Raw genomic sequence first — 25,452 nt, 5'->3', positions numbered from 1 at the left:
GTAAATGTGTCTTTTCATGTTAGCGTTCATTTTTAGAGAATGAAATCCTGTCACTGACCCAAGTGAGAGGGAACATTTGCTGGCTTATTTGGAAAAAATTGGGTCTTAACACACTTTAGCTGAGTGCATGGAAAAGGCAAGTCTCCCTTCCCTGAGCAAGCTTCTGTGGGTTTCCGTCTCTGTGGTGGCTCAGAGTCGTTATGTAGCAGTTGGCTCTGATATGCTTGCACAGACACAAATTGAATCCGACAGGACTGATGTCTCCTGGACTTTGCTGCCATCTGAAACGTTGGCGTGAGAGAGAAGCAGTAGCAGGGGGAGGTGAGGTGGCGGGGAGAGCCGATTCTTACAGCACTTTTCCTACGGAGCTTTGCGATTTCTAACAGCTGATAGCTGTGAACTGCTTGGTAAGCTGTTTTCCAGATGAGATTGATAACCAATCACTGTTCTGGAACAGCTGGCTAGCTTTTGGATTCAAGATGTGTTTCAGTGTTCAGCTTACTCCTTCATGCCTCTCACAAATCTGTCTAAAAACAAACAAACAAACAAAGGAAGGGGCTGGAGAGTAGAATGATAGAGTGATTCTCCTTTTCTTTTTCGCTGTGTCTTTCCTGAATCCAAATTATTCTCGCGTATCAGTGAAAACCTATTTTTTTTTTGTAAAAAAAAGAAAAAAGATGCTTTTTAAAGTTTCAAATTCAGTATCAGAAAAGACGAAGTATGTATAGTAGCTGCAATACTATTACTCTGGGGTATGAGGTTGTTTCTGGGTATCTCTACTATATCTTCTCAAGAGTTTCACGTGTTTTAGACATTGAGAGATGTGGAAATAAAAGGTGTGCAGTTTGGTATTGAATCCCAATGGTCTCAAGCTTTCATCACAGAGACAGAGGAGGCTGTAGTCTATGGCAGAGCCTCTCCATTTCCTTTTTAATTAAGAGGCTACTCTCTATAAAAGGCTCTGCTGGATTTATTGAAGGTCCTATAAGCACAATTATACATCACTTTATGAATCACACTCCAGATTACTTCTTAGAGCCTGTCGGTGATATTCTTACCCATTCCCATCACTGCTTCACTGCAAGGACTACCAACTGGATTTTTGTAGGTGGAAGGGCTTTAACGTAATTTTATATATTATTGTATTCATATGGATATATGTGTGTGTGCGTGTTCATGTGCATATGTATACACATGCCATTGACCCATATGTAAAGGGCAGAGGACAACTTCTGGGAGTTGGATTTCTCCTTCTACTGTGGGTTTGGGGCATTGAACTCAGGTCATCAGTCTTGTGCAGCAAGCATTTGTACCCTGTGAGCCACCTTGGCAGACCAACCATCACCTTTGAGTTTTACATTACTTCTCACCTGAAACTTTTGCTATGTACTGAATGGCATTTTGCATTGTCTTCCATACAGCTGTCAGTGAATTTTCCAAAGCCTAGCTCTCTATTGTTCCTCTGCTCACAAACAGACTAGAGCTTGTTTTTGTGCTGGCTGAGTAAAGATCACACTAGATGTAGACTGCTATCCAAGGATCTCTTTGTATTCTCTTTTGTGCCATCTTCTGTTCTCCCAATAGTTACCTCATTCTAACCCCGTGGCTCTCACGATCTGATCCTGAACCAGATGTGCACCATCATTTTCCAAGAATGAGTTAGGACCCTACCAGAGAAGTCCAGAAGTGTAAACTGTTGGGGTGTCTAGTTCTCTGTTTTAACAAGCCATCTCCCCTTATCACACCAGCATTCTACCCTGTTTGCATGCAGTTCAGGGAATACATATTCCTCATCCTGTTCAAATCCTGCTCATATATACTCAAGGCTTCCTTTAAAGCAATGCTGTCCTGGGGCTGGAGATGGCCAGCAATTAAGATCCCTGGCTGCACTTCCAGTGAACCAGGGATCAATTCCCAGTGCCCACATGGCAGGTCGCAACCACCTGTAACTTCAGTCCCAGGGAATCTGACACTCTTTTTGGCCTCCTTGGGCACCAGGCAAGCATATGGTAAACAGACATGCACATGGTACACCGACACACATACCGGCAAAGCATCCATACGCTCCTTCTTTTATATTTTCATTAATAGTTAAAAAGAATTCTATTACGTGTTCTTTAAGGCTCTAGTGTGCCTTCTTTCATTGATGCACTTATGTTGTATGAAGTAACTGTGCCTCCTTAGAGTATAGTGCCCAAAAGATGGCATAGGAGAAGAGAAATTTTTGGTGTTTGGTTGTAGGTGGCCTGGCATCGAGAATGCTAGGGAGCCTGCATTTTACATACCAAGTTATTTCCAAAAAAAAAAAAAAGGCATGCCAGCTCCAGTGTTTATTGTCTCCCTAGGTTATGATAGGTCAGGAGGAAAGAGTGAGAAATCTAAATGTCTTTGTTTTTTCTTCTTGTCTCCTCCCTTCACAGGCTCTGAAAGGGTTCCAGCTGAAGTTTCTGAGCAGACCAGTCGCTGCAGCTCCCTAGGTTGAGTTTCCAAGCTGCCGGTGCGTGCCATTGACAAGCTGCAGGATGGTGCCCGTGGCCAGGCCGCTGTCGCTGCTCCTCACCTTCTTCCTCTGCGTCTGCGCTGAGAGTAAGCCATCCTGCCCTCCTCTAGGGAGCTGTGGCCATAATGAGTGGTTTTGTTTGCAGTTGGCAGCAGGCTCAGGCCTCTGAATGTATTTCCTTTGGAAGTATATCCTGAGACATTGTGGGATCTTCCTTGGCTCCCTGCCAGCCTTTGGAAGAGATTATTGATGTGACTTTCCCACTACCTGCTCTTCTGTTCAGTGCCTCTTTGCTTGTGTGTCTAACTGTTCCTACTGTTTATTTCCATTTTTATATGCTTTTTCATACTTCTTACTAGCCTAGTGACAAAAGATAATATGAGATCAACACTATCACTTTAACTGGGACTGACCAGTTGGTGGTGTCAATAAGTAACCTTTGTCGAGACTCAGTAGAAATTTCTTTAGTTGTATGGATATTTCTATGTTTAGAAAAATGCGCAATGTCACATTGAGCCCAATTAAACTTGCAAGCCCCTTGTAGCTGTCACAGCAGCTGTTCTGATGTACTGTTTCCGACAGCTGTCGTGGAGTACAATATTCAAACAAATCAAGCAGAACTGACAATGTTGTGGCTGGGTGGAGGGGTCTGGAAGTGGGAAAAGAATTCTGTGGAATGCAGACACTCAATTTTTGGGTTTCTGGACTGGATTTATGAAACTGGGATTGTGGTCAATTAGCTTGCCAACTAATGAGATGATCATATCTCCTTTTAACTAGCAGTCATTAGTTCTACACTGCTTACATCTGTTTATTTCCTCATCTGTCCTATTGGGGAGACAATAGTGCCCACTCCTGGCTCTTACTCACTGGCATGTCTATTTACTCAGGAGTGGTGTAGTTCATATGTGATTTGGTCATTCTCATGGGGAGTCCCCTTGTGTGATTAACATGAATAACATCTGCAGTCATTAACTTTTCCCTCCATTGTCTATTCCAGGGAGATTAAATTTGATTCATGTTAAGGATATCTCAAAGACAACGATCCTATGTCATCTTGGCCCTTTCTTATTAATTGCATCTTGACAAGAATTCCCTCACTAGCAGCCAAGTGCTTCATTTAAATAGTGCTCTATTTCTAAAGGAATCATTCAGGGAGGGAAAAATAATGTTATTAATTGAATGCATATGGAACATGCATGTTCTAAGCACAGCATTCTGTGGTTAATAATATATAGTCTGCTAATTAGCACTTGGAAGTATTGGTTTAAGGTGAAGCCAAGGAATTTCTAATATCATGCCAGGAAATAATTAATTGGAGAAAGGGCCAAATATAAGGTATTATTATTTTAAAGACATTTTTGTCAAAACTTATTTTAAAATCTAAATTTACTTTATTAGAAAGCAATTGAATATTCAGCTTTGTGAATTCTATTGGCCAAAGTTCAGAAATAAGTTGTTTCACCATTGTTCATTTTTGGCAGAAGCACAATAAGACCCTAGGAACCTAATTAAATGTCAGATAACAGCTGTATGTTTTTCTGGAACTTACTAGACATGTATTTTTTTTTTTTTTAATCTGAGAAGTCATCCTTGCAGTTAGTAAAACTCCTCTTCTTTGGTGAAGCTATGGCTTTGCTTAATGCTGTGGTGGAAAGTGGCAGACAGATGTCAAAAAGTTGGAACCAGTGTTGCTGCGATGATGCTTTTCTGCACCATAGATGGTCATTTCTCACTCCTACCTCCCCTGCTTTCTGTTTCTCTTCCTATTCTTCAACACAGATCCTATAGGACTGTCTTAGTGTACCTTCTGTTGCTGGGATAGAATACAGGCCCAAGCAGCTTGGAGAAGAAAGGGTCTATCTCACCTCACCAGTTTCAGTCCATCACTGATAGAAGTCAGGGCAGGAAATCAAGGCAAGAACCCGGAGGCAGGAACTGAAGCAGAGGCCGTGGAGGAGTATTGAGTACAAGCCTGTTTTCTATGGCTTTCTCAGCTTGCTTTTTTATACCACCCAGGACCACCTTCCTAGGAGTGAGTGGCACTACCCACAGTAGGCTGGGTATTTTCACATCAGTCATCAATCAATAAATGCTTCACTGACTTTCCTGAAGCCAGTCTGGTGGAGGCATTTTCTCGATTGTGTTTTGTTCCCAGATGATTCTAGCTTATGTCATTTTAACAAAAGAAACAAAAAACCAAGATTATAACCAGACTTTATCTCATTATATCATGTCATTCCATTTTCTAAAAATACTTTAAATATTTGAAACCATGTAACACCTAAGGAATAACTGGTTTCATCTTCATATAAAGATAATATTTGCAGACTCTCATTATCCAGGTTGTGGCTTTATTTCCTCATTTTAATGATACACTCTTTCCTCCTTTTCCTATATTTTGTATTGATCCAAGATACTGAGTTATGATTCAAAATTTAATAGTGACTTGTCAGAGATGTGTGAGAAAGCTGAACCCCACCCCCTTATTTTACTTTTGTAGAAAACGATGATTTGTGGATGGGGAATGGTAAGAAGGCACTGTAGTTAACCATGCTAATGTACTGCATCCAGCTTTCTTTCTTTAAAAAAGATTAACTCCAAAGTGCCTGGATTCTGTATTGTAACTGATTGTGGAGAAGGCCAGAGCTAAGTGTTACCTGTGGTATTACATTAAGTAGAAGAACTCTTAGAGTCTTAGTTCAATTTCAGGTTAAGAAATTGTGAAAATATCTCCTTAAAAAATTAGTGTTTGTCATCGCCAACTTAAAGTGCCCTGCTTGCTCACACAATTTTTTTAAAAGGCTAGATTTGTGAGTGTGTGTGTGTGTGTGTGTGTGTGTGTGTGTGTGTGTGTTTGTGTGTGGTTGTTTTTACTGTTTTTTTTTCTTTATGCCTTGAGTGCTCCAGGTGTTTCTGCTAGTTATTTTTAAAGAATGTTTACATGAATCAACTGTGACTTTTTCTGAAGTATGGTGAGCAGCTTTTGCTGATGCTGGGCCAGCAGGTTTACTTCTTAGAGCCAGCTCACACACATGCAAATTAGAGATAAATTTAGACTTCATTATTTTAACTTCAGTAAAAAATCTCTTCTCTTTGTCTGAAATATACTATGTATTTGATATTCACTAGTCTTTCTTCTTTCTTATTTTTCTTTTTCTATCATATACAGGCCAAGAACCAGGTTGGCATCTTTTGGCTTTACCAATTTTATCTTATATTTTATCTACAATAACTGGGTCTCAGTCTTTACCAGGTCTCTGGTAGAAACAAAAACCTTTATAATTTAAGTCCTCAGATGCTTTAGTTCATTTATTCCCATTTTCTTTTTGCCAGGTCTTCATCTTAAATGGTGACTCTTCTCGTTTTCTTTCCTCACTTAAGGACCTTGCTGACACCACCATGAATACAGTATTTCTCTCATGGATGGAAGTCCCAGACTTCCTGCTCTCTGGGGAAATGATTTATGGCCTCTGGAACTTAGAAAAATAAAGTATGTCTTTATATCAGTCGATGGATTGTTCTACATCCTATGGATTAAAAAAAAAACCCCTTTTCGTATTAGTGGATGGATTGGCACCTGTGCTGGGTTGTCACTAGAGTTTGATTTTTAATTCTGGCTGGCACTTCACTAAATAATACTCCTTATCTTAATCTTGTTGTTTTTAGAGTGTGGATGATGAAAATAACAAATGCTTGTGAAAGAATAATAGAATTGTTAGTACTTGAGTTTCATGAGATTGAATTGAATGAAGTAAAACACATGCCAGCTGATGACGTGCCGTAGATGTTTAAGAAATGGTTGCGTTAAAACCATCTTTACCAAGCACTGAAGTTAGGTCCTTTGCTGAAATTCTTCATTTGATCTGGAGACTATAGACTTTGAGTGATGGAGAAGCCCAGGCCTTCTTGCTGTGTGTTGCATTGGCTAGCTTGCTTCTCTGTGAAATCCTAGACATAGAAGAGCCTTATAACTCTGTCTCAGGATTTAAGCTGAAGATCAGAAGAAGAAACATGAAACTTGTCTGCTTTATGAAGCCTTTCCAAAGAAACTCATCTATAGCAATACCAATGTAAAAGTCATATGGCTTGGCTGGAATGGATCTCAGAAGACGTTCCATCTGTGTGTTCTCTTGTTCATGGTAGTGCATTTTCTTGAGTAGCTCAGAGGAGGGAATTGGAGATGTTTACTGTAAACAAACACAGCATCACACAGAGAGAAAGTGGGTGTGAACTTGCTGAGGAAAAGAAAAAAATGACCAGTAATATGATCAGGGGCATTTTGCAACAACCACAGGAAGCCATTTAAACAAAGTGACAGAAATTGCTATAATGGAATAGCTGATTAATCATTTTGCATTTTCATTCTTTTCCATTTAACATTTTAAGAAAAATTAACCCTTCCTCTAATCCACCCAATTCAAACATACAACCCAAGAGTATTCTGCAGACTTAAGGGTCCCTAACTATATCATCAGCCCAATGGAACTTTCAAATATTTTCATCAGCAGAAGTAAGTACCCTGTAAAGGATGTTTAAAGTATTTTGGAGATTGGAAAGACAACACCCATAATCTAAAGTAAAAAGGTTTTCAATGAGAAATTAATGTACCTTGTGCAAACTGGCACTGCCTCTTGGAAAAAAAGGCAGTTGAATAGTAGGAAAGGTACCCACTCCATTCCTAACTTCGGTGGGAAGATGGCTCACTAGCTTCTGAAAATGATTCTGTTTACTCCAGGTTTTGTACTAAGGTCCCTTCATCAGTGCAACCTGCAGGTAGAGTCTGGTGGCTTTTCAGGGGAGGTAGGATGCGAAAGCTGTGCAGGGGTCTGCTTTCCTCTTTTTCTGAATTGACAGAGATGTGTTGATCTAGAAATGCTGTTTCTCCTCATTCCTTCCTCCCATTATTTGAAGTGGCTGCTGGAGCAACAGCCAGTAAGGGAAACACCCCAGCTGTTTTGCTGGTCCTTGGCTCTACTGTGGCATGTCTGCAGCTTTCTGGATTAATTGCTCTCAGCAGAGCTGCAGATACCTAGTAAGGTTAAGGTAGTGTCACAAAGCTAACACGTGTGTATACTTCAGAGCATTTGATTGAGCACATAGGGATTTGCTATTTAAAAAAAAAGAAAGAAACAAGTTTAACTTCCTGTTATCTCTGATCATTCCCTGTGTTGAGGCCCCAAGTGTGAAGGACATATCCATGTCTAAGATTTTGTGATTGTTTATTTGTAATCGCCTCTTGGCATGTGATTATGGATGTTTGTGATTTCCTAATGCTTTTCCTTTTTTGGTTTTAGTGCCCTTAATTTTCCTCATTCAGCTACTATGTGCCTGACCCATTTCAAATAATGACTTCTCAGGCAGCTGCATCTCCTCCTTCCCAGGCATATATGGTTCAGTTGCTTAAAAAAAAAAAATCCAAGCCAGAATTCATCTTCTAGTTAAAAATGTGTGTGTGTGTGTGTGTGTGTGTGTGTGTGTGTGTGTGCGCGCGCGCATACAATATGTGGAATATACAAAAAGGAGTGGTGTAAAAGGACTGAAATGCAATTCTACACTAGCATGTTGAAGTTTTTCTTCATATTCCCATAATTTCACGTTTTACTTGAGTCTAGGTATTTTTATTTAAACTCTTTATCATAATATTTGTTAATAATGTTGACTCTAAAAACAGCTTAAAATATGAAGTTCGGTACTTTACTATGAAAGATACTCAATTTAGATTTGTTCTATAATACGTTTTATTCATTCTATAATTAGAGATTGGTTTTGTGAGAATCACAGAATAGTATTATTGCAACAATTTATAATAACTACTGTTATTAAGTCTGCCACTACAATATACAAATAATGTTCCTTGTAGTAAGCTAGTATGTAATATATTAATTCTGAGCTGAAAATACAGAAAGTGTGAGTCAATTATATAAACAAATTTAATAAATACATTTGAATATTTTTCTTTTTCTTTTTTGGTTTTGTTAAATAAATGTTTATGATGAATATAAAGTAATAAAAATTAAAATGCTTTTGGCTTATTACCAAAATGACCATTCAAACCTATAGTGGTTTCAGATACATGCGAAGCAACACTGTTATGTCTATATTTGACTCAGAAATAAAATTTTTCATTACAATATTTATTTGCAAGTGATATTCTGTCAGCAGATGTCTACTGTGTCCCCTTGACCAATCAGATTCAGGTTCGTGGCAAAATCCACTTCTGTCTTACTGGAATGTGGTACTAAGAGGACAAGATGTGGTTGTGGACACTAAGCAAATGAGGATGGAGATTTTAGGGAGTGAAAAGTACTCTAAGCATCATAAACGGTGGGAACCTAGACAATATATGAAGTACACACATGGGAAGATGCTGTCCACTTCTTGGGTACAGCACTTGCTGAACAATAGGGAGGGGCTAGCCACTTAAAAAGTGAGTTTCAAAGGTTTAAATGCAGGAGGAAGGAACCTATTTGGTTCAAAAGACAGAATACATGCAGGCTTGTGAAGCACAACAGGTTCACAGGTTCAGTCAGGTGGACAGGCAGGGAGTAGCCAGAACTGAAAGCACTACGCAACTCTATAGGAAAACAGGAATGCTCATAGACTATCTGGACTACAGTACTGTAGTCCTCTACTGGAATCAAATTAATAGCTCCATAATAATGGTAGGAAAGGAATCACTGGTTGAAGACTACTAGAATGTTTAGGGTACGGGCTAGAAGAGAAGTAGACGACTATCCATATATGCCAGACATAGTTTGAAGGAGAAAACTTTTTATCAGAAATATAATTGAACGTTCAGTGGCTTGTGAAATCAGCTATGTCATTTGGGAATGATAAATTGTAGCTCTTTTAATATCTGTATAGTCAGGGCAAGATTTCTTATGTCGTTATGCTCCAGTTTTGTTGTCTGGAATATTGGGTCATATAAAGACTCAATGAGTTAACTAATTTACAGTTTTAGACATTTGATACACAGTAAGCACTAAATAAATGTAGCCATTGTTCACCCATGAACTGTGTTACAGTGTATTGTTTTAATTTTGCTAGTATATTGCTGTGTTTCTGAATAGTCTAGGAGTAGACCATGGTTTTGTTTCACTTATTTTGATCTTGTTTTATAGGCAGTTTTACTGTGTGGCTCAGACTACTTCTGAATTCCCAGCCTTCCTGCACTTGGCCCCCAAGAGCTGGTGTGACACATGCGCACCACTCTACCTGGCAGTGGTATGATGAGATAGGTTTTGATACCAGTTTCACTGAGAAGAGACTAGCATCAACTCAGATGGCTTACTTAGAACAGAAGGATGAAGTTCTGGTGAAACACCTCTCACTTAGGTCACTGCTCCTTTTGTCACAGAAGAAACACAAAAGCAAAGAGCTCTAGCCTTTGGCAGGGGGTAGGCAATGCTCCCCTGGCATCAAGCCAGAAGTCATCCAGGACTGACCACTGCAGGCATGTAGGACCTCTGTGATGACAGTGACAGTGTAGGGGTGGACTCGTGGTGACAGCCCTATCATGTCCGTAGATGATGCTTCTGTCAGCAATAGAGAAGCCCTAAGTAAATTATGGGTTGACAGATTCAGTTTCACTCAAAAAAGGAAAAGTGAACTTACCCATTTGGAAAATTGAGTATTTTATGATGAAATTACTTTACTTTTCCTTAGGCTTCCCTGTTGCTTTACCTATTAATTTGATTCTAAGTTGTCAGCAGTAAGATCTGCCTTCAAGATTCTATCATAAATAGAGCAATGCCATTTTCATCGTTACATGTGTCCAACCTATTTCCCAGTTCCTTTTATTAAGATGGAGTCAGACTCCCTTTGCTTTGGAGGTGTTAAACCCTACAGGGGCAGTAACTGTATGGAACAGCAGTGACACTGTGGTTGTGTTTCTCCTAGCAACAAAGCCATCAAAATGTAATGAACATTCTTCTGGAGGGAGGAGGGCAACTCATGACACCTAGAAAAGTACTGGAACTGAAGCTCAGAATGTTAAAATGTTCATCTGGCTGCTCTCTGGGGTTCTTTGAGCAGTGAGCAGTTGCTTGCAAGGGGACAGCCTGGTTGAGCTGCTTCCAGCAAGGGCAGAGGTCCCAGGGATACAGTTTGTGGGTAGTGATCCTTGCTTCTTAGATTGAACTTTCAAAGGTGGAGCTCCCTGAGGCTCACCAACCCCCTAGAAGGAATCCAAATAAATCCATTGGTTCACCAATCTCTGCTTGGGTAAAATCCTTTCTTTGCCCATTATCTGTGCCTTATCTAGGTGAATAAATGTCTGATCACATCTCTACAGGAAAAGTAACATAACACATCACCATAAAATGAACTTCTTACCATCGGAGTGAGAAGCTTTAGCTGTACATTTGTTTGGGCCTTCCTGACGCCCTGGCATTATCACAGAGGTGGTATTCTGTGTTGCAGACATTTAAATGCAGTCCTTTCCTGTGCAAAGGAGCCTATGCACATACAACATTAAAGCATAGTGTGAAATGTGTGGCATGTCTTTTAGCTAGAGGTCCATCAGTGCTTCTGAAAAAGGCTATATTGTAAATATTTTAGGCTTTGTGGCCGTAGGGTCCCTGGAGCTACTCTGCAGCTCACTGTAGTAGGAAAAAGGCAGCCACATTATACATAAATAAGTATGTGTGGCCATGTTCCAATTTAGTCCTAGGCGGTGAGATGAATTCTGCTTTTGGCCTTCCTCATCTTCACCTTCTCACCAGATAGGGAGAAGTTGAGCACATCAGGAAAGGGCCTTAGTTAGCCCTGTGAGACGTAAGGGAAAGAGAAGGGCTTGATTGGCCTCTTTTGCACACTGCTTAGTTAGTAGTGTTTACTGGGAGCAGATTAATTAGAAGGAAGTTCAAAGAGCACATCTCTTGGTAAACAGAAGATGTTTAATAGCACTTAACCTTTGGAATTTATGCAGAAAAAGATTTGAATATTATTATGCTTTATGTCTTTCGGGGGTGCTTCAGGTATTTGGCCGTTAGTGCTCCTTCAATTGCAAGCTCCTGAAAAATGAATAATTTATCAGCTGTGGGATAGTTCTCATTGCATTGTATGCCTGACATTTAGAGCTATGAACTTCTTAAATAAAAGGAGAGAATAAATTTTTGGAAAGTGTTGTGTTTGCTGGGAATGCAGTGAGAGCCCTGCAAAGAGACAGTTTGATCATGGGTATCGAAGCCTGATATTGGTTTCCTAAAGGTAGGCAAGAGTAGACATGTCATGGAGAATTGGTCTCCTTGTGGGCACTCCTGCTGCAAAGGCCCCCTGTTCTGTTTCAGTGCTTATACATCAAAAAACTGGAGAAAACACTGGCAAGAAGGCACTGTTGATTCTGCAGCAAATGCCCAGAATACACATCCCTGCGCCATCATGCCAGAGAATTGAGAGCATTTGTGAGACATGGTTGGGAAGGGTGGTATGCAGTGTGCTGCAGTTGGAATGTGTGATACACATGGGCAAATGCAAAGCTTCAGCCATTGTCAGTTCATCCGGGCTGCTGGCAGAAGGCATAGGATTGCACAGAGGTGTGAAGGTTATAAGCACATCCACATAAGGATTGAGGTTTGTTCTCCTTGTGTGAAAAAGGAAGACTAATTAGATCAAATAAAAATCCTGGCTGAATATGAAGGCAAATGACTATGGGTAAGTCTATTCAACTGTGGAGTGAAATCCTGAGGGGAAACACTGAGAGCCTCACAGTGAGAATCATTTGCAGGAGGCAGAAGAAGCCACTGTAGAGAGCCGCTGCCTTGGAAATAATCAAAACGGTCGGCAGAGGCTATAAAAAGATCCTTTAACAATTGTAGAATTCATAATTCTCTTTTTATTTTAATTGTTCTGATTTAGAGTAAGAGATGGAAACTGGAAGGGTATTATGATAATTATAATAAAACAGTTACATGCTGGAATCACTTTCCTCTAGAGTTTGCAGTTGGACAAATGAATCTGAAGCTATCATTGGGCAGGGAATAAACTGGCTCACTTCCCTTTGGTTTGTCTCTTCAGCCCTTGGCTTTATAGCTTCACAAATTCCAACCAGTAACATTTTTTTTTTTTAAAGCTCAGAAAAGTGTTTTCTGGTTTCCAGTTTTGTCAGTACTCTCTACCACTCCACAGTTCTGCTTTTTCAAATCCTAAGTTTCTGTTTCCAGTACATCTTTTCCTCAGGTCAGTCTTCTCTTATGTTCCCTAAGGATGTGAGTATAAAGAGGAAGGAGCCAGCCCTCTACTGTCAGAAGCAATAAAAAAGACAATTACCTTATAGGAAATGGAATGTTGCCTTGGGTACACAGTGAGTGGTATTGGAGCAGAACCCTGTTGGGATGTAGAGAAAGAACCAGTGTGGCAAAGTCAGATGATCTATTTGCTACAGCAAAATAAGAGGGTTATGGGTTTATAGTAGATCTGTGATTCTACATGTTGACACTTTTGAACCAAGTAAGTATCTAGGTATGTACTGATTGATGAAATCATGCTGTGTGGCCAGAAGGACCAGGCATGGGAAATTGGTAAAGTACTGCTCAGTTCATTCTTAAGTGCAGTATACCAATAAGTAAAGGAAGCCAATGAAAATGGGGGCAGTGTGGTCCAATTTTGGTCAGTAACTGCTGTGTGTGAGATGTATCTGACAATGAGGAAACGGTTGTAAAATCAAATAGGATCAGGATCATAGTGGTCAAAACTGAGGTAATGGCTGTAAAGTACAGAAGGGCCATGTGCAAAACTTATTCATGATGTGGACTCTGCAGGATTTTGTAATGGTTTGAACTTGGTAAGTACTGTCTAGATACATAGAAGACACACCAGACAGGATGAGAAGTTGCTGGGGGAAAAATAAAAATAAAATTTTTTTATTTCCTTCTATTCCTGTCCCTTCCTCAACATGCTGGATCCAAATCAATGTATGTCTTATTCCTCTCTTAGACTTTTCTGTGGTTTATTTATGTTTCTGTGTAAAATCCTCACTTTGTATGTTCAAGGCAAGTATGTCTCACCTTAGATTGTGCCTTGTTTTGATATGTAAGCCTTGAATATAGGTATGGGAAACCTATGTTGACTAGGCAAGTAGGATTCATTATTGAAGCAAGCTGGTTTGACTTTGCTTCATCTATACTAATTCTGTAAGGAAAACAACCATCCTTTCTGGTCTTGTCTTCTGGGGAACGCTTGTTCAGGATCATTTGATCTTCCTGTAGAAGCTGGAAATTCAAATTTATAGGTGAATTACACCTCGTTTTTACAATTATAATGGTTTACAAACAATTAAGTACCAATAATACTGAGATTAAAGAATGTACTTCATTTGGAATGGAAAAATTCTAGACTCACAAGGTCTAAAGCTCTTTGTAGGGGTTCTGGAAAGCTGTAGAATCGCAACAAATACATTATCTCCTCCCCAGCAGTTTCTAGTCTTTCTTGGTCTTCCTTGTGATTAACGATATCAAAGCAGATAACAGACCACAACCGTCAGGGCTAAGTCTGTGAATGAAAAGTGGAACTCCATAGCCTTGTCTCTCACACTATGGTATAGACAAGGAGAAATTCAAAGTACCTTTACTGCAGTATATAGGTATTTTGAGTCGGTGTGGCTATGGAATGATAAATTATTCATCCTTTCCTTCCCCTTGTATGTTCTAGTAATGGCAGTTATACAGACCCAGGATAGGTTCTGATTGCCCAAGGCTGGAGCAGGAACTCTGCCTCCTTCCTATTTCCTTCTGCCCCTGGGAGTAAGTAAGCATGATTATTAGAGCTAGGTTTCTGCTATGGGCTACTCTGACTACCCACTGTAAAGCTTGATGCATACAAAGCTTATAAGTACTGGAACAGTTGTGAGCTAGGGAACTAGTATTTAAAAGTGGGTTCTATGAAGGCATTGCCCAAGAGAACAGCTGCTGGATACAGAGATTTACTTGTACATTAATACATAGATAATGAGATGCATCTTTGAAATTGGCTTTGTGATTGTCCAAAGACTAAAGATTGATGCGAAAGATTTTTTCAGTATAAACTTGGATGGAATAATCTCTAGAATGTGCCTTATATTTTTCAGAATTAAATAGGCCAAATGAAGCATGATATTTGGGATGTTCTCACTAGGAATATTAATTTGTGAATGTGTACTTGTATGTGTATTCATCTATGTGCCATGTGTCAGTGAACATGTGTTTGTAGGTACATGTTCATGGGTGTGTGTAAGTATGTAGAGACAGAGGACAACCTAGGGTATCACTTCTATTATTCTTCTGCAACTTTCAATTGGTTTGTTTGTTTGTTGTTTTGAGACAGGGCCTAGAACTCACCAATTAGGCTAGGCTGGCTAGACAGTGTACTTACTCTAGAGTACTTTTTGTCCCTGCTGGGATCATAACTGCACCCCAATTTGCTTTAGAAATATCAATATTTATTACTTTCTTTTCACATTAAGATGCTGTGAATAATGTAGCCTTGACCTAGCTGGTGCATTATTATAGGTTGTGCTAGATAGTTTTATGTCAACTTGACATAAGCCAGAGTTATTTGGGAAGGAGGAACTTCAATTGAGAAAATAACCCTATCAGACTGGCCTGTGGACAGGCCTGTGGTACATTTTCTTGATTGATGTGGGACAACCCAGCACCCAAAGAAAGCAGGCTGAACAAGCCAAGAGGAGTCAGCTAATAAGCAGCATTCTTCCATGGACTGCCATTCCTGGCTGTAAGTTTCTGCTCTACATAAATTCCTGCCCTGACTTTCCTGGATGATGAACTACAAGTTATAAGAGAAATAAACCCTTTCTTCCCCAAGTTGCTTTTGTTCATGGTTCTTCATCATGACAAGAGAAACCTTAATTAAGACATAGGTCTATATATATGTTTTTTAATTTTAGTGAGAAGAAATATGACATGGTAAAAAAACAAAAGCATTAATTTCCAAATAAAAAAGATCTGAGACTGAGTTTTTCTGTTTACAAGTTGGGAGTTTTTAGACATCCTGTTCATTTATTCAGCCTGTATGTGTCTGCACGTTATACTTGGAGCTTCTCACTGGGTGCTGTAGGTTATGATTGTGAAGGAGATGAATGGAGCAGGGCCTGCACTCCCTACCACTTCTAGTCTAACCTACAGTTGCTCATCTATAGATGGGGATGAGGTCCTTCTCTGGAAATTGGTGAGAGTTAGCAGAGATGTGTAAGAAGACCCTGGACATGGTTCATAATGGGAGATGTAGCTGCAGCAGCAGCTCTACCCTTGTTATCATGCCTGTATCTTCCAGTTTGTTCCTGTACAATCCAGAAAACTGTGTTCCTTCTGAGCTTTGTCTGCAGGTCATTCTCCTTTGTGGCTGTTGTTTGGGTCCTAAAGATCAGCACAATCTTCCTTTCTCCTTTCCAGGTGGTTTATAGTACGTAGTTCCTAAGTGACTTACTTCACAGATCTTCACCATTCCATATTCTTTAGGCATATCAGTGACCAAGACAGATCAACAATAAAAATAAGAAAAAACTTCACATGTGAAGGCAATATTTTAATGCATTTGATATAAAGTAACGTTTACAGTACAGAATCCAAGTTAAAAATATGAGAATATTTGTATGTTCAGAGTCAGGGGAATTCCCCCCACCTCTTCTGGTGATTCAAATGTGATCTGCTCTGCCTTCTGAATGCTGGGATTACCAACTTGAATCACCATGCCAGGTTTATGTAATGCTAGGGATTGAACCCGGACCCTCATGCATGCTAGGCAAGCACACTACCTAGATGCATTCCCAACCTCAGCTCTCTACTTTTATATAAATATTTTTTACTAGACAAGATTCTTTAACTATATTTAGATAATGAAAAACTAAGGCTCAAATTATTTGTTTCTCTTAAAGCTCTAATTTCATTTGAAGGTGAGTTACTCTATGCTAATTAAATCCAGGCCCTTTAAAAGGTACATGTATTGAAGTTTAAATAGTCATGAAAGATACTTATTTATAAAATGCCAATTTTATTCCTCAGTATCTTAATAATTATATACTTCACTAAAAGGAGTACTTTGTAGTTATATAGTGTAATTATATGTTTGACCAACCTGTCCCTAGGACTAAATGAGCTTCATTTAAATAATTACTTTATATTGCTGGTGAAATGTTACTATCTTATATACTTTTGAAGTGAGTTTGTACAATATTTTATAGTGATATTTAACCATTTAATCAATTACATCAGGTTACAGTGTAAAACAACATTAATGCCTTCTGGATTTGGTACTTTAGGTACTTAATATTCAAATAAAGTTAAGATATTTTCATATCAGCCACTAATTACAAAATAGTAGAGGAGATTTTAAAAGTTGTAGATCCACAAGGAATATAATGTGAGAGCTGTGTGCTTTGGTGTTCAAATTGCTTATCAAGTGTGCTTATTAGTCTTTTTGCCTACTTTACATAAGCTAGAGTAACATTGGAAAAGGGAACTACAATTGAGAAAATGCCTCTATCAGAGTGGCCTGTAGGCAAGGCTATGGGGTATTTTCTTGATTAATGGTTGATATGGTAGGGCCCAGCCCACTATGGGTAGGTAGCACCTGGGAGCTATAAGAAAGATTGGTTAACAATTCATGGAGAGCAAGCCAGTAAGCAGTAATTCTCCATGACTTCTGCCTCAGTACTTGCTTCTGGGTTCCTGCTTTGAGTTCCTGTACTGAATTTCTTCAACGATGGTCTGTGAGCTGTGAAATGAGCTCTTCAGGTTGTTTTTGGTCATGGTGTCTTATCACAGCAATAGGAAAGTAAACTGGAAACCAAGCTTGTTTTTTGTTTTTGTCTTAACTCTGAGCCTGACCATCACCAGTGATGGAGAGCTTCAGCCACTGATTATCTGAAGTATATACATACTTGACTGGGAACAGTCAGAAGAGCTGAACCTTTCAGACCTCTGCTTATCTCCAAAGGACCACAGCTGTTTACTAAGTGCACCGAGGAGCTACAGTGGGAGAAGAAGCCATTCTGCCATTAGTTGTAGAGCTGACATCTACCCAGCCCTTAGAAAGTGTGCCTCTAGGGTTGCATGAGGTTTGTGCCATTTTGTCACTCAGGCCTGAGTTTTAGAAATCCATTATCATCATTGAGCCTAGGGAAGCGGGCTCTAGGATACAGAGCCTAAGTTACAGGCTCAGGAGTTACATAAGATGAACTCAGTTATCTGCCCACATCCATCTTGACTTATGAATTTGTGCCTCAGACAGAGAAGGTCAGATTTCAGAGTTTATCCCCTAACTTCTGAACCACAATGTCTTAGCATCACCTTTGTTTTTCTTGATTTTATTTAAAAATCTACTCTTCATTACTCCTATGACTTGCTATTTTGTAACTGAAGTCATTTTCACACCTACCCCCATTTTGACTCCTTTCTTTCCTTTCCTCCGGAGTATACCTAGATGAGATCCCTTTAAAATTATTGCTTTATTTTTGAAGACAAGATTATATATCTTGAAGTATATGTATCTTATAGAATAACTGAGCAGGACCAGTGGCTCTGCAGTATCTGTCATGGTTACCTTTTTTTGTTTCAAGAACTTGATTTCCGTTCTCAGAATTCTAGAGAACACCAAATATTATTCGTGATTTTTACTGTTTTACAGAGGACCTCTTAACTTACTGTGTAAGTGAGCACTTCTTTCTTTTGAATGATACCTTTCCAGTTTTACCTCCTTTCAGCCTTGTGTGCTTACCTATACTCTTTTAGCAGATGAGACCATGCTTTTAAACTCTATGTATGGGTGAAGGCCATGTGGTATTTTTCTGTGATAGTTCATGTCTTCAAGGTTCAGTCATGTGAAATATGAAAATCAGATTTTATTCATTTTGATGAATAAATAGCATTCATTGGTTCATATTATCCCAATGTCTTTGCCCAATTAAGCTATTGATGGACTCTTAGGTAAGTCACATTTCATGACTAATATTAATAATGCTAACATAAAAATACCAGTATGATGATGTCTCTGCAGCATATTGATTTTTTTCCTTTGGGATTGCTAGATCCTACAACTCACATTTCTCTGCATTTCTTGCTTTCTAATTAAGAAATTTTTTTCATTCATTTTATATACCAATCAAAGATTCCCCTCTTCCCTCCTCCCATTTCCCCAGCCTCCCCCTCAAATCCATGCCAATCCCCCCCACAAAAAGGCAAGGCCTCCCATGGGGAGACACATCCAGTAGAAGCAACTCCAAGCCCTTCCCCCTGCCTCAAGGCTGCACTAGGTGTCTCATCATAGGTAGTGGGCTCCATAAAGCTTGCTTATGCACCAAGGATGGATTCTGATCCTACCACCAGGGAGGCCCCCAAACAGATCAAGCTACACAATTGTCTTACCATGCAGAGGGCCTAGTCCAGTCCCATGCAGGTTCCACAGCCACTGACCCAACTTTCAGGAGTTCCCAATAGTCTGGTTTGTATGTCTCTGCAGGTTTTCCCATCATGATCCTGATGCACTTGCTCATAGAATCCCTCTTCTCTCTCTTTGTCTGGACTCCTTGAGCTCTACCTGGTGTTTGGCTGTGGATATCTGCATCTTCTTCCATCACTCATTGGAGAAAAGCTCTATGATGACAGTTAGGGTATTCACCGTTCTGATCACTAGGGTACTCCAGTTCAATTCAGGCACCCTCACCACTATTTCTAGTAGTCCAAGATGGAGTCATCTGTGGGGATTCCTGGCAACTTCCCTAGCTCCAAATTTCTCTCTATCCCCATATCTCCCTCTAACATGGTATCTCTTTCATTGATTTCCCACTCCGTCCTTGTTCCAGCTTGACTATCCCATTTCCTTATGTTCTCATCCCCTATCACCTACCCTACATTGCCTGCCCCTAATCTCCAGTTTGCTCATGGAGATCTCATATCATCTTTCTCCCTTTCCCAGGGTGATCCATGTATCTTTCTTTGAGTCTTCCTTGTTAGCTAGCTTCTCTGGAGCTGTGGGTTGATGTCTGGTTAGCATTTGCTTTACATGTGGTATCCACTTATGAGTGAGTACATACCATGTTTGTCCTTCTGAGTGTGGGTTACCTCACTCAGGATGATATTTTCTAGTCTACCCATTTGCCTGCACATTTCATGATGCTAATTGTTTTTCTCTGCTGAGTAGTACTCCATTATGTATATGTACTATATTTTTTAATACATTCTTCAGTTGATGGGCATCTAGGTTGTTTCCAGATTTTGGCTATTACAAATAATGCTGCTATGAGATAGTTGAGCATGTGCCTCTGTGATTGAGCATTCCTTGGGTATATGCCCAAGAGTGGTGTAGCTGGGTCTTGAGGAAGATTGGTTCCCAATTTTCTGAGAAACCACCACACTGATTTCCAAAGTGACTATACAAGTTTGCACTCCCACCAACAGTGGAGGAGTGTTCCTCTTGTTCCACATCCTCTCCAACGTAAGCTGTCTGCAGTGCTTTTGATCTTAGCCATTCTGACATGTGTAAGATAGTATCTCAGAGCTGTTTTGACTTGCATTTCCCTGCTGACTAAGGATGCTGAGCAATTCCTTAAATGTCTTTCAGGCATTTGAAATTCTTCCTTTGAGAATTCTCTATTTAGCACTGTAGCCCAATTTTAATTGGATTGTTCCTTATTTTGATGTTTAGTTTCTTGAGTTCTTTATATAGTTTGGAGATCAGCCCTCTGTCATATGTGGGGTTGGTGAAAACCTTTTCCAATTCTGTAGTCTGTCTTATTTACTCTGTCCTTTGCCTTAAAGAAGCTTCTCAGTTCAGGAGGTCCCATTTATTAATTGTTGCACTCAGTGTCTGTGCTATATTTAGGAAGAGGTCTCCTGTGCCAGTTTGTTCAAGACTACTTTCTACTTTCTCTTCTGTCAGGTTCAGTGTAACTGGTTTTATATTGAGGTCTTTGATCCACATGGACTTGAGTTTTGTGCATGGCGATAGATATGAATCTAATTTGCTATCTTCTACATCTTGATGTCCAGTTATGTTAGCACCATTTGTTGAAGATGCTTTCTTTTTTTCCATTCTAAAATTTTGGCTTCTTTGTCAAAAATCAGGAGTTCATAGGTGTGTGGGTTAATGTCAGGGTTTTCAATTCGATTCCAGTGCTCCACATGTCAGTTTTTATGCCAATACCAAGCTTTTTTTTTTTTTTTTTTTTTTAAAATTACTATAGCTCTATAGTTGTGCTTGATGTCAGGGATCGTGATGCTGTCAGAGGTAGCTTTGTTGTATAGGATTCTTTTAGCTATCCTGGGCTTTCTGGATTTCTCAAATGAAGCTGAGTATTGTTCTTTCCATGTCTGTGAAGAATTGTGTTAGGATTTTGGTGGGGATTGCATTAAATCTGTAGATTACTTTTGGTAAGATTGCCATTTTTACTACGTTAATCCTTCCTATCCATGAGCATGGGAGATCTTTCCATTTTCTGATATTTTCTTCAGTTTCTTTCTTTAGAGATTTAATTTCTTGCCATACAGGTATTTCACTTGCTTTGTTAGGTATTTTATATTATTTGGGGCTTTTTTTTTTCTTTTTTTGAGACAGGGTTTCTCTGTGTAGCTTTTTGCCTTTCCTGGAACTCGCTTTGGAAACCGGATTGGCCTAGAACTCACAGAGATCTGCCTGCCTCTGCCTCCCAAGTGCTGGGATTAAAGGCGTGTGTCACCACTGCTCAGCTATTTGAGGCTATTTTAAAGAGTGATGTTTCTCTGATTTCTTTATCTTTTGTATATATGAGGGCTACTGATTTTTTTTTTTTTTTGAGTGAAACTTGTATCCAGCCACCTTACTGAAGGTATTTATCAGGTATAGGAGTTCCCTAGTAGAATTTTTGGGGTCACTTATGTATACTATCTTATCATTTGCAAATAGTGAAAGTTTGACTTCTTTCTTTTGAATTTGTATCCCCTTTAATCTCCTTTTGTTGTCTTATTGCTCTAACTAGAACTTCAAGTACTGTATTGGATAAATATGGGGAGAGTGGACAGCCATGTATTGTTCCTGATTTTAGTGGAATTGCTTTGATTTTCTCTCCATTTAATTTGATGTTGGCTGTTGGCTTACTATAAATTGCCTTTATTATGTTTAGGTATGTTCCTGTATTCCTGATCTCTCCAAGACCTTTATCATGAATGGGTGTGAGATTTTGTCATCTAATGAAATGATCATGTGTTTTTTTTTTTCTCTTTCAGTTTGTTTATATGGTGTATTACATTGACAGATTTTCATATGTTGAACCAACCTTGCAACTCTAGAATGAAGCCTACTTGATCATAGAGGATAACTGTTTTGATGTGTTCTTGGTGTCTGTTTGCCAGTATTTTATTGAGTATTTTTGCATCAATGTTCATGAGGGAGATTGGTCTGTAATTCTCTTTCTTTGTTGCATCTTTGTGTGGCTTGGGAGTCAGAGTAACTGTAACCTCATAAAAGAAATTTGGTAATGTTCCTTCTGTTTCTATTGTGTGGAACAGTTGAAAGAGTATTGGTATTAACTGTTGTTTCAAAATTTGGTAGAATTCTGTGTTGAAACTATCTGGTCCTGGGCTTTTTTTGGTTAGGAGACTTTTAATGACTGTTTCTATTTCCTTAAGGGTTATTGGTCCATATAAATCATTTATCTGGTCTTGATTTAATTGTGGTATGTGGTACATATCCAAAAAAATGTCCATTTCTTTTAGATTTTCTAATTTTGTGGAATATAGGTGATTGAAGTATGACCTGATGATTCTCTGGATTTCCTCATTATCTGTTATTATGTCCCCCTTTTCATTTCTGATTTTGTTAATTTTGATGCTCTCTCTCTCTCTGCCTTTTGGTTAGTTTGGATAAGGGCTTGTCTATCTTGTTGATTTTCTCAAAGAACCAACTCTTTGTTTCATTGATTCTTTGTATTGTTCTCTTTGTTTCTATTTTATTGATTTCAGATATCATTTTGATTATTTCTTGTCATCTAATCCTCCTGGGTGACTTTGCTTCTTTTTGTTCTAGAGCTTTTAGGTGTGCTGTTAAGTCACTAGTGTGAGATTTCTCCAACTTCTTTATGTGGGCATTTAGTGCTATGAATTTCCCTCTTAGCTTTCATAGTGTCCCATAAGTTTGGGTATGTAGTACTTTCATTTTCATTGAATTCTAGGAAGTCTTTAATTTCTTTCTTTATTTCTTCCTTGACCCATTGGTGATTTAGTTGAGCATTATTCAGTTTCCATGAGATTGTAAGCTTTCTGTAATTTTTGTTGTTGTTGAAATGTAACTTTAAGCCATGGTGGTCTGATGGAATTCAGGCAGTTATTTCAATTTTTTTTTTTAATCTGTTGAGATTTGCGTTGTAACTAGGTATGTGGTAAATTTTAGAGATGATTCCATGGGGTGCTGAGAAGAAGGTATATTCTTTTTTGTTCGGGTGGAATGTTCTGTAGATATCAATTACATCCATTTGAGTCATAACATCTGTTAGGTCCGTTATTTCTCTGTTAAGTTTCAATCTGTAAGATCTGTCCAGTGGTGAGAGTGGGGTGTTAAAGTCTCCCATTATTAATGTGTGGGGTTTGATGTGTTATTTAAACTTTAATAATGTTTCTTTTACATATGTGGGTACATTTGTATTTGGGGAATAAGTGTTCAAGAATTGAAACTTCATCTTGATGGATCGTTCCTGTGATGAGTATGTAATGTCCTTCTTGATCTCTTTTGATTTATTTTAGTTTGAAGTCTATTTTGCTGGATATTAGGATAGCTATACTAGCTTGCTTCTTAAGTCCATTGGAAAGGACTTTCCAATCAAATGGACTCAAGTCTCCAATGAGAAGTCAGGTGTTATTCTGATGGGTCTGCCTTTATAAGTCACTTGGCTTTTTTCCTTTGCTGCTCTTAATATTTTTTCTTTATTCTATATGTTTAGTGGTTTAATTATTATGTGGTGAGGGGACTTTTTTGGGGTCTACTCTTTGGTGTTCTATAACCTTCTTGTATCTTCTTTAAATTGGGAAAGTTTTCTTCCATGATTTTGTTGAATATATTTTTTTGTGCCTTTGAGTTGGTATTCTTCACCTTCTTCTATCCCTACTATTCTTAGGTTTGGTCTTTTAATGGTTTCTTAGTTTTCTTGGACATTTTGTGTTATAATTTTTTTTGGCTCTTCGTTTACTTTGAGTAATGAGTCTATTTCCTCTATTGTATCCTGTACACCAGAGATTCTCTTCCATGTCTTGTATTCTGTTGGTTATGCTTGCATCTGTGTTTCCTGTTAATTTACTCATTTTTTCTATTTCCAGCTTTCCCTCTGTTTGTGTCTTCTTCATTGTTACTATTTTACTTTTCAGGTCTTAAACTGTTTCCTTCACATGTTTGATTGCTTTTTCATTGTTTTCTTGGCTTTCTTTAAAGGGATTTATTGATTTCTTCCAATTTTTTGTTTGTCTTTTCATCAATTTCTTTATTCATTTCTTCTAATTTTTTGTTTGTGTTTTCCTCAATTTCTTTAAGGGAATTTTTCATTTCCTCTTTAAAAACCTCTAGCATCTTCATGAAGTTATTTTTAAGGTTGCTTTCTTTTGCTTCTTCTACATTGTGATGTTCAGGTCTTGCTGTTGTAGATAGAAGGGCTAGGTTCTGGTGATGCCATATTGCTTTTTATGTTGTTGTATGTATTTTTGCACTGACATTTACCCATCTCTTCCTCCAATAGGTGCAAGAGGTTTCTGTGTCTGAGCAAGCTGCTATTGGTCCACTCTGTGCTTGTTGTGTCTGTGTCTCAGGGAGCTCCTCTGAGTCCAGTCTTAGCTCTTGGTCTAGTTGGAACTGATAGATTCTATATCTCAGGTAGTTGCTCTTGGTCCAGTCCAAGCTAGCTGATTCTGTGGCTAGGGAGCCACTATAGGTCTTTTCCGGGCTCTTGGTCCAGTCAGAGCTGGTGGGTTTTGTGTCTCAGGAAGCCTTTCTTGGTCCAATGAGATCTGGCAGATTCTGTGTCTCAGGAAGCCACTGGTGTCACAGGGCAATGTGTATTGGGGTAGGGCATGAGACTTGCAGTTTGCTGGGTCCAATGGCAGGTTTTGGTGGGGGAGCCTGCCTACAGGAATCTTCCCAGCTGGTCCAGCAACTGGGGCAGAGTTGGGTGGTGTTCCTTGGGACTGGTTGTGTCCTTAGGTCATTGAGGCCTTCTCTGCTGTTCTTGATGAACCTCTACACTATTTTCTTTGATAGCTGTACTAATTTATATTACCACTACTATTGTGCACTCCATATAATTGTCAATACTTGTTATCTCCTATCTGCTTGCTAATAGCTACTCTAAAAGGTGGGGTATGTTGCTGCATTCCTCATGTGCACATTGCCTGACACAGAGCTGTCTGTCTGTTACTGACTATCTGAATGTGGGACAGTTGTGGATTTCATACAGCGTAACATATGTATTTTCTTCGGCTGAGATTTTCTTTCATTTCAGAGGCACATCGTAAGATTTTCATAGTCCAGTCAGTTATTCTGTCTGGTTCATTGTGGCTTCATTTATAATGTGTAAAATCTTAGTACCTATAATCCACGGACAGGTCATTATTGTTGGCATTGCACATAGAGACCTGCTCAACAACTTGGTATTGTTCTGAGAAAGTGCTATATTTTCTAATGAAGTGTCCCTTCAATGCATATGTGTGGAAGTTCGGTTCTTAGTTTATAGCTCTATTGAGAGGGAGTGGCCCCTTCAGGATATGGAACCTTTTGAAAGGAATATGGACCATTAGGAATTACTAGGATGCCACTTTACACCCTACCTCGCTGATGTCATAAGTTGAGCAATGTTGCTCTTTCCTTCATGAAGCACCTCCCCACCTAGATCCTTGAAAAAGAGGTCTTCATCATGCACCATGGGGTGAAACTGTGAGCCCAGAGAAACCTGTTTTGTTCTTAAATTGAGTTTTACAGGTAACTTTCCAGGTACAGAAATATGACTA

The 25,452-nt window shown here is 39.0% G+C and overlaps 1 protein-coding gene across 41 annotated transcripts in view; it reads left to right on the top strand.

The window, feature by feature from the left end:
* Positions 1-25,452, top strand: part of Ptprd (protein tyrosine phosphatase receptor type D) — a 2,001,112-nt gene that overhangs the window by 1,619,634 nt on the left and 356,026 nt on the right. For 39 of the 41 annotated variants that reach the window (XM_036177144.1, XM_036177143.1, XM_036177148.1 and 36 more), the window contains one exon: positions 2,421-2,586. In XM_036177144.1, the coding sequence (XP_036033037.1) occupies positions 2,523-2,586 (64 nt within the window). In that variant the 5' untranslated portion in view covers positions 2,421-2,522. Of the gene's footprint in view, positions 1-2,420; positions 2,587-25,452 lie in introns of those variants that run through there. The other 2 variants (XM_036177146.1, XM_036177145.1) reach the window with 1 other exon arrangement.

This window comes from Onychomys torridus, chromosome 2 (assembly GCF_903995425.1).
Source record: "Onychomys torridus chromosome 2, mOncTor1.1, whole genome shotgun sequence".
NCBI classification, from domain to species: domain Eukaryota; kingdom Metazoa; phylum Chordata; class Mammalia; order Rodentia; family Cricetidae; genus Onychomys; species Onychomys torridus.
The sequence above is the reverse complement of the archived record's forward strand: the minus strand, read 5'-3'. Positions and strand labels throughout refer to the sequence as shown.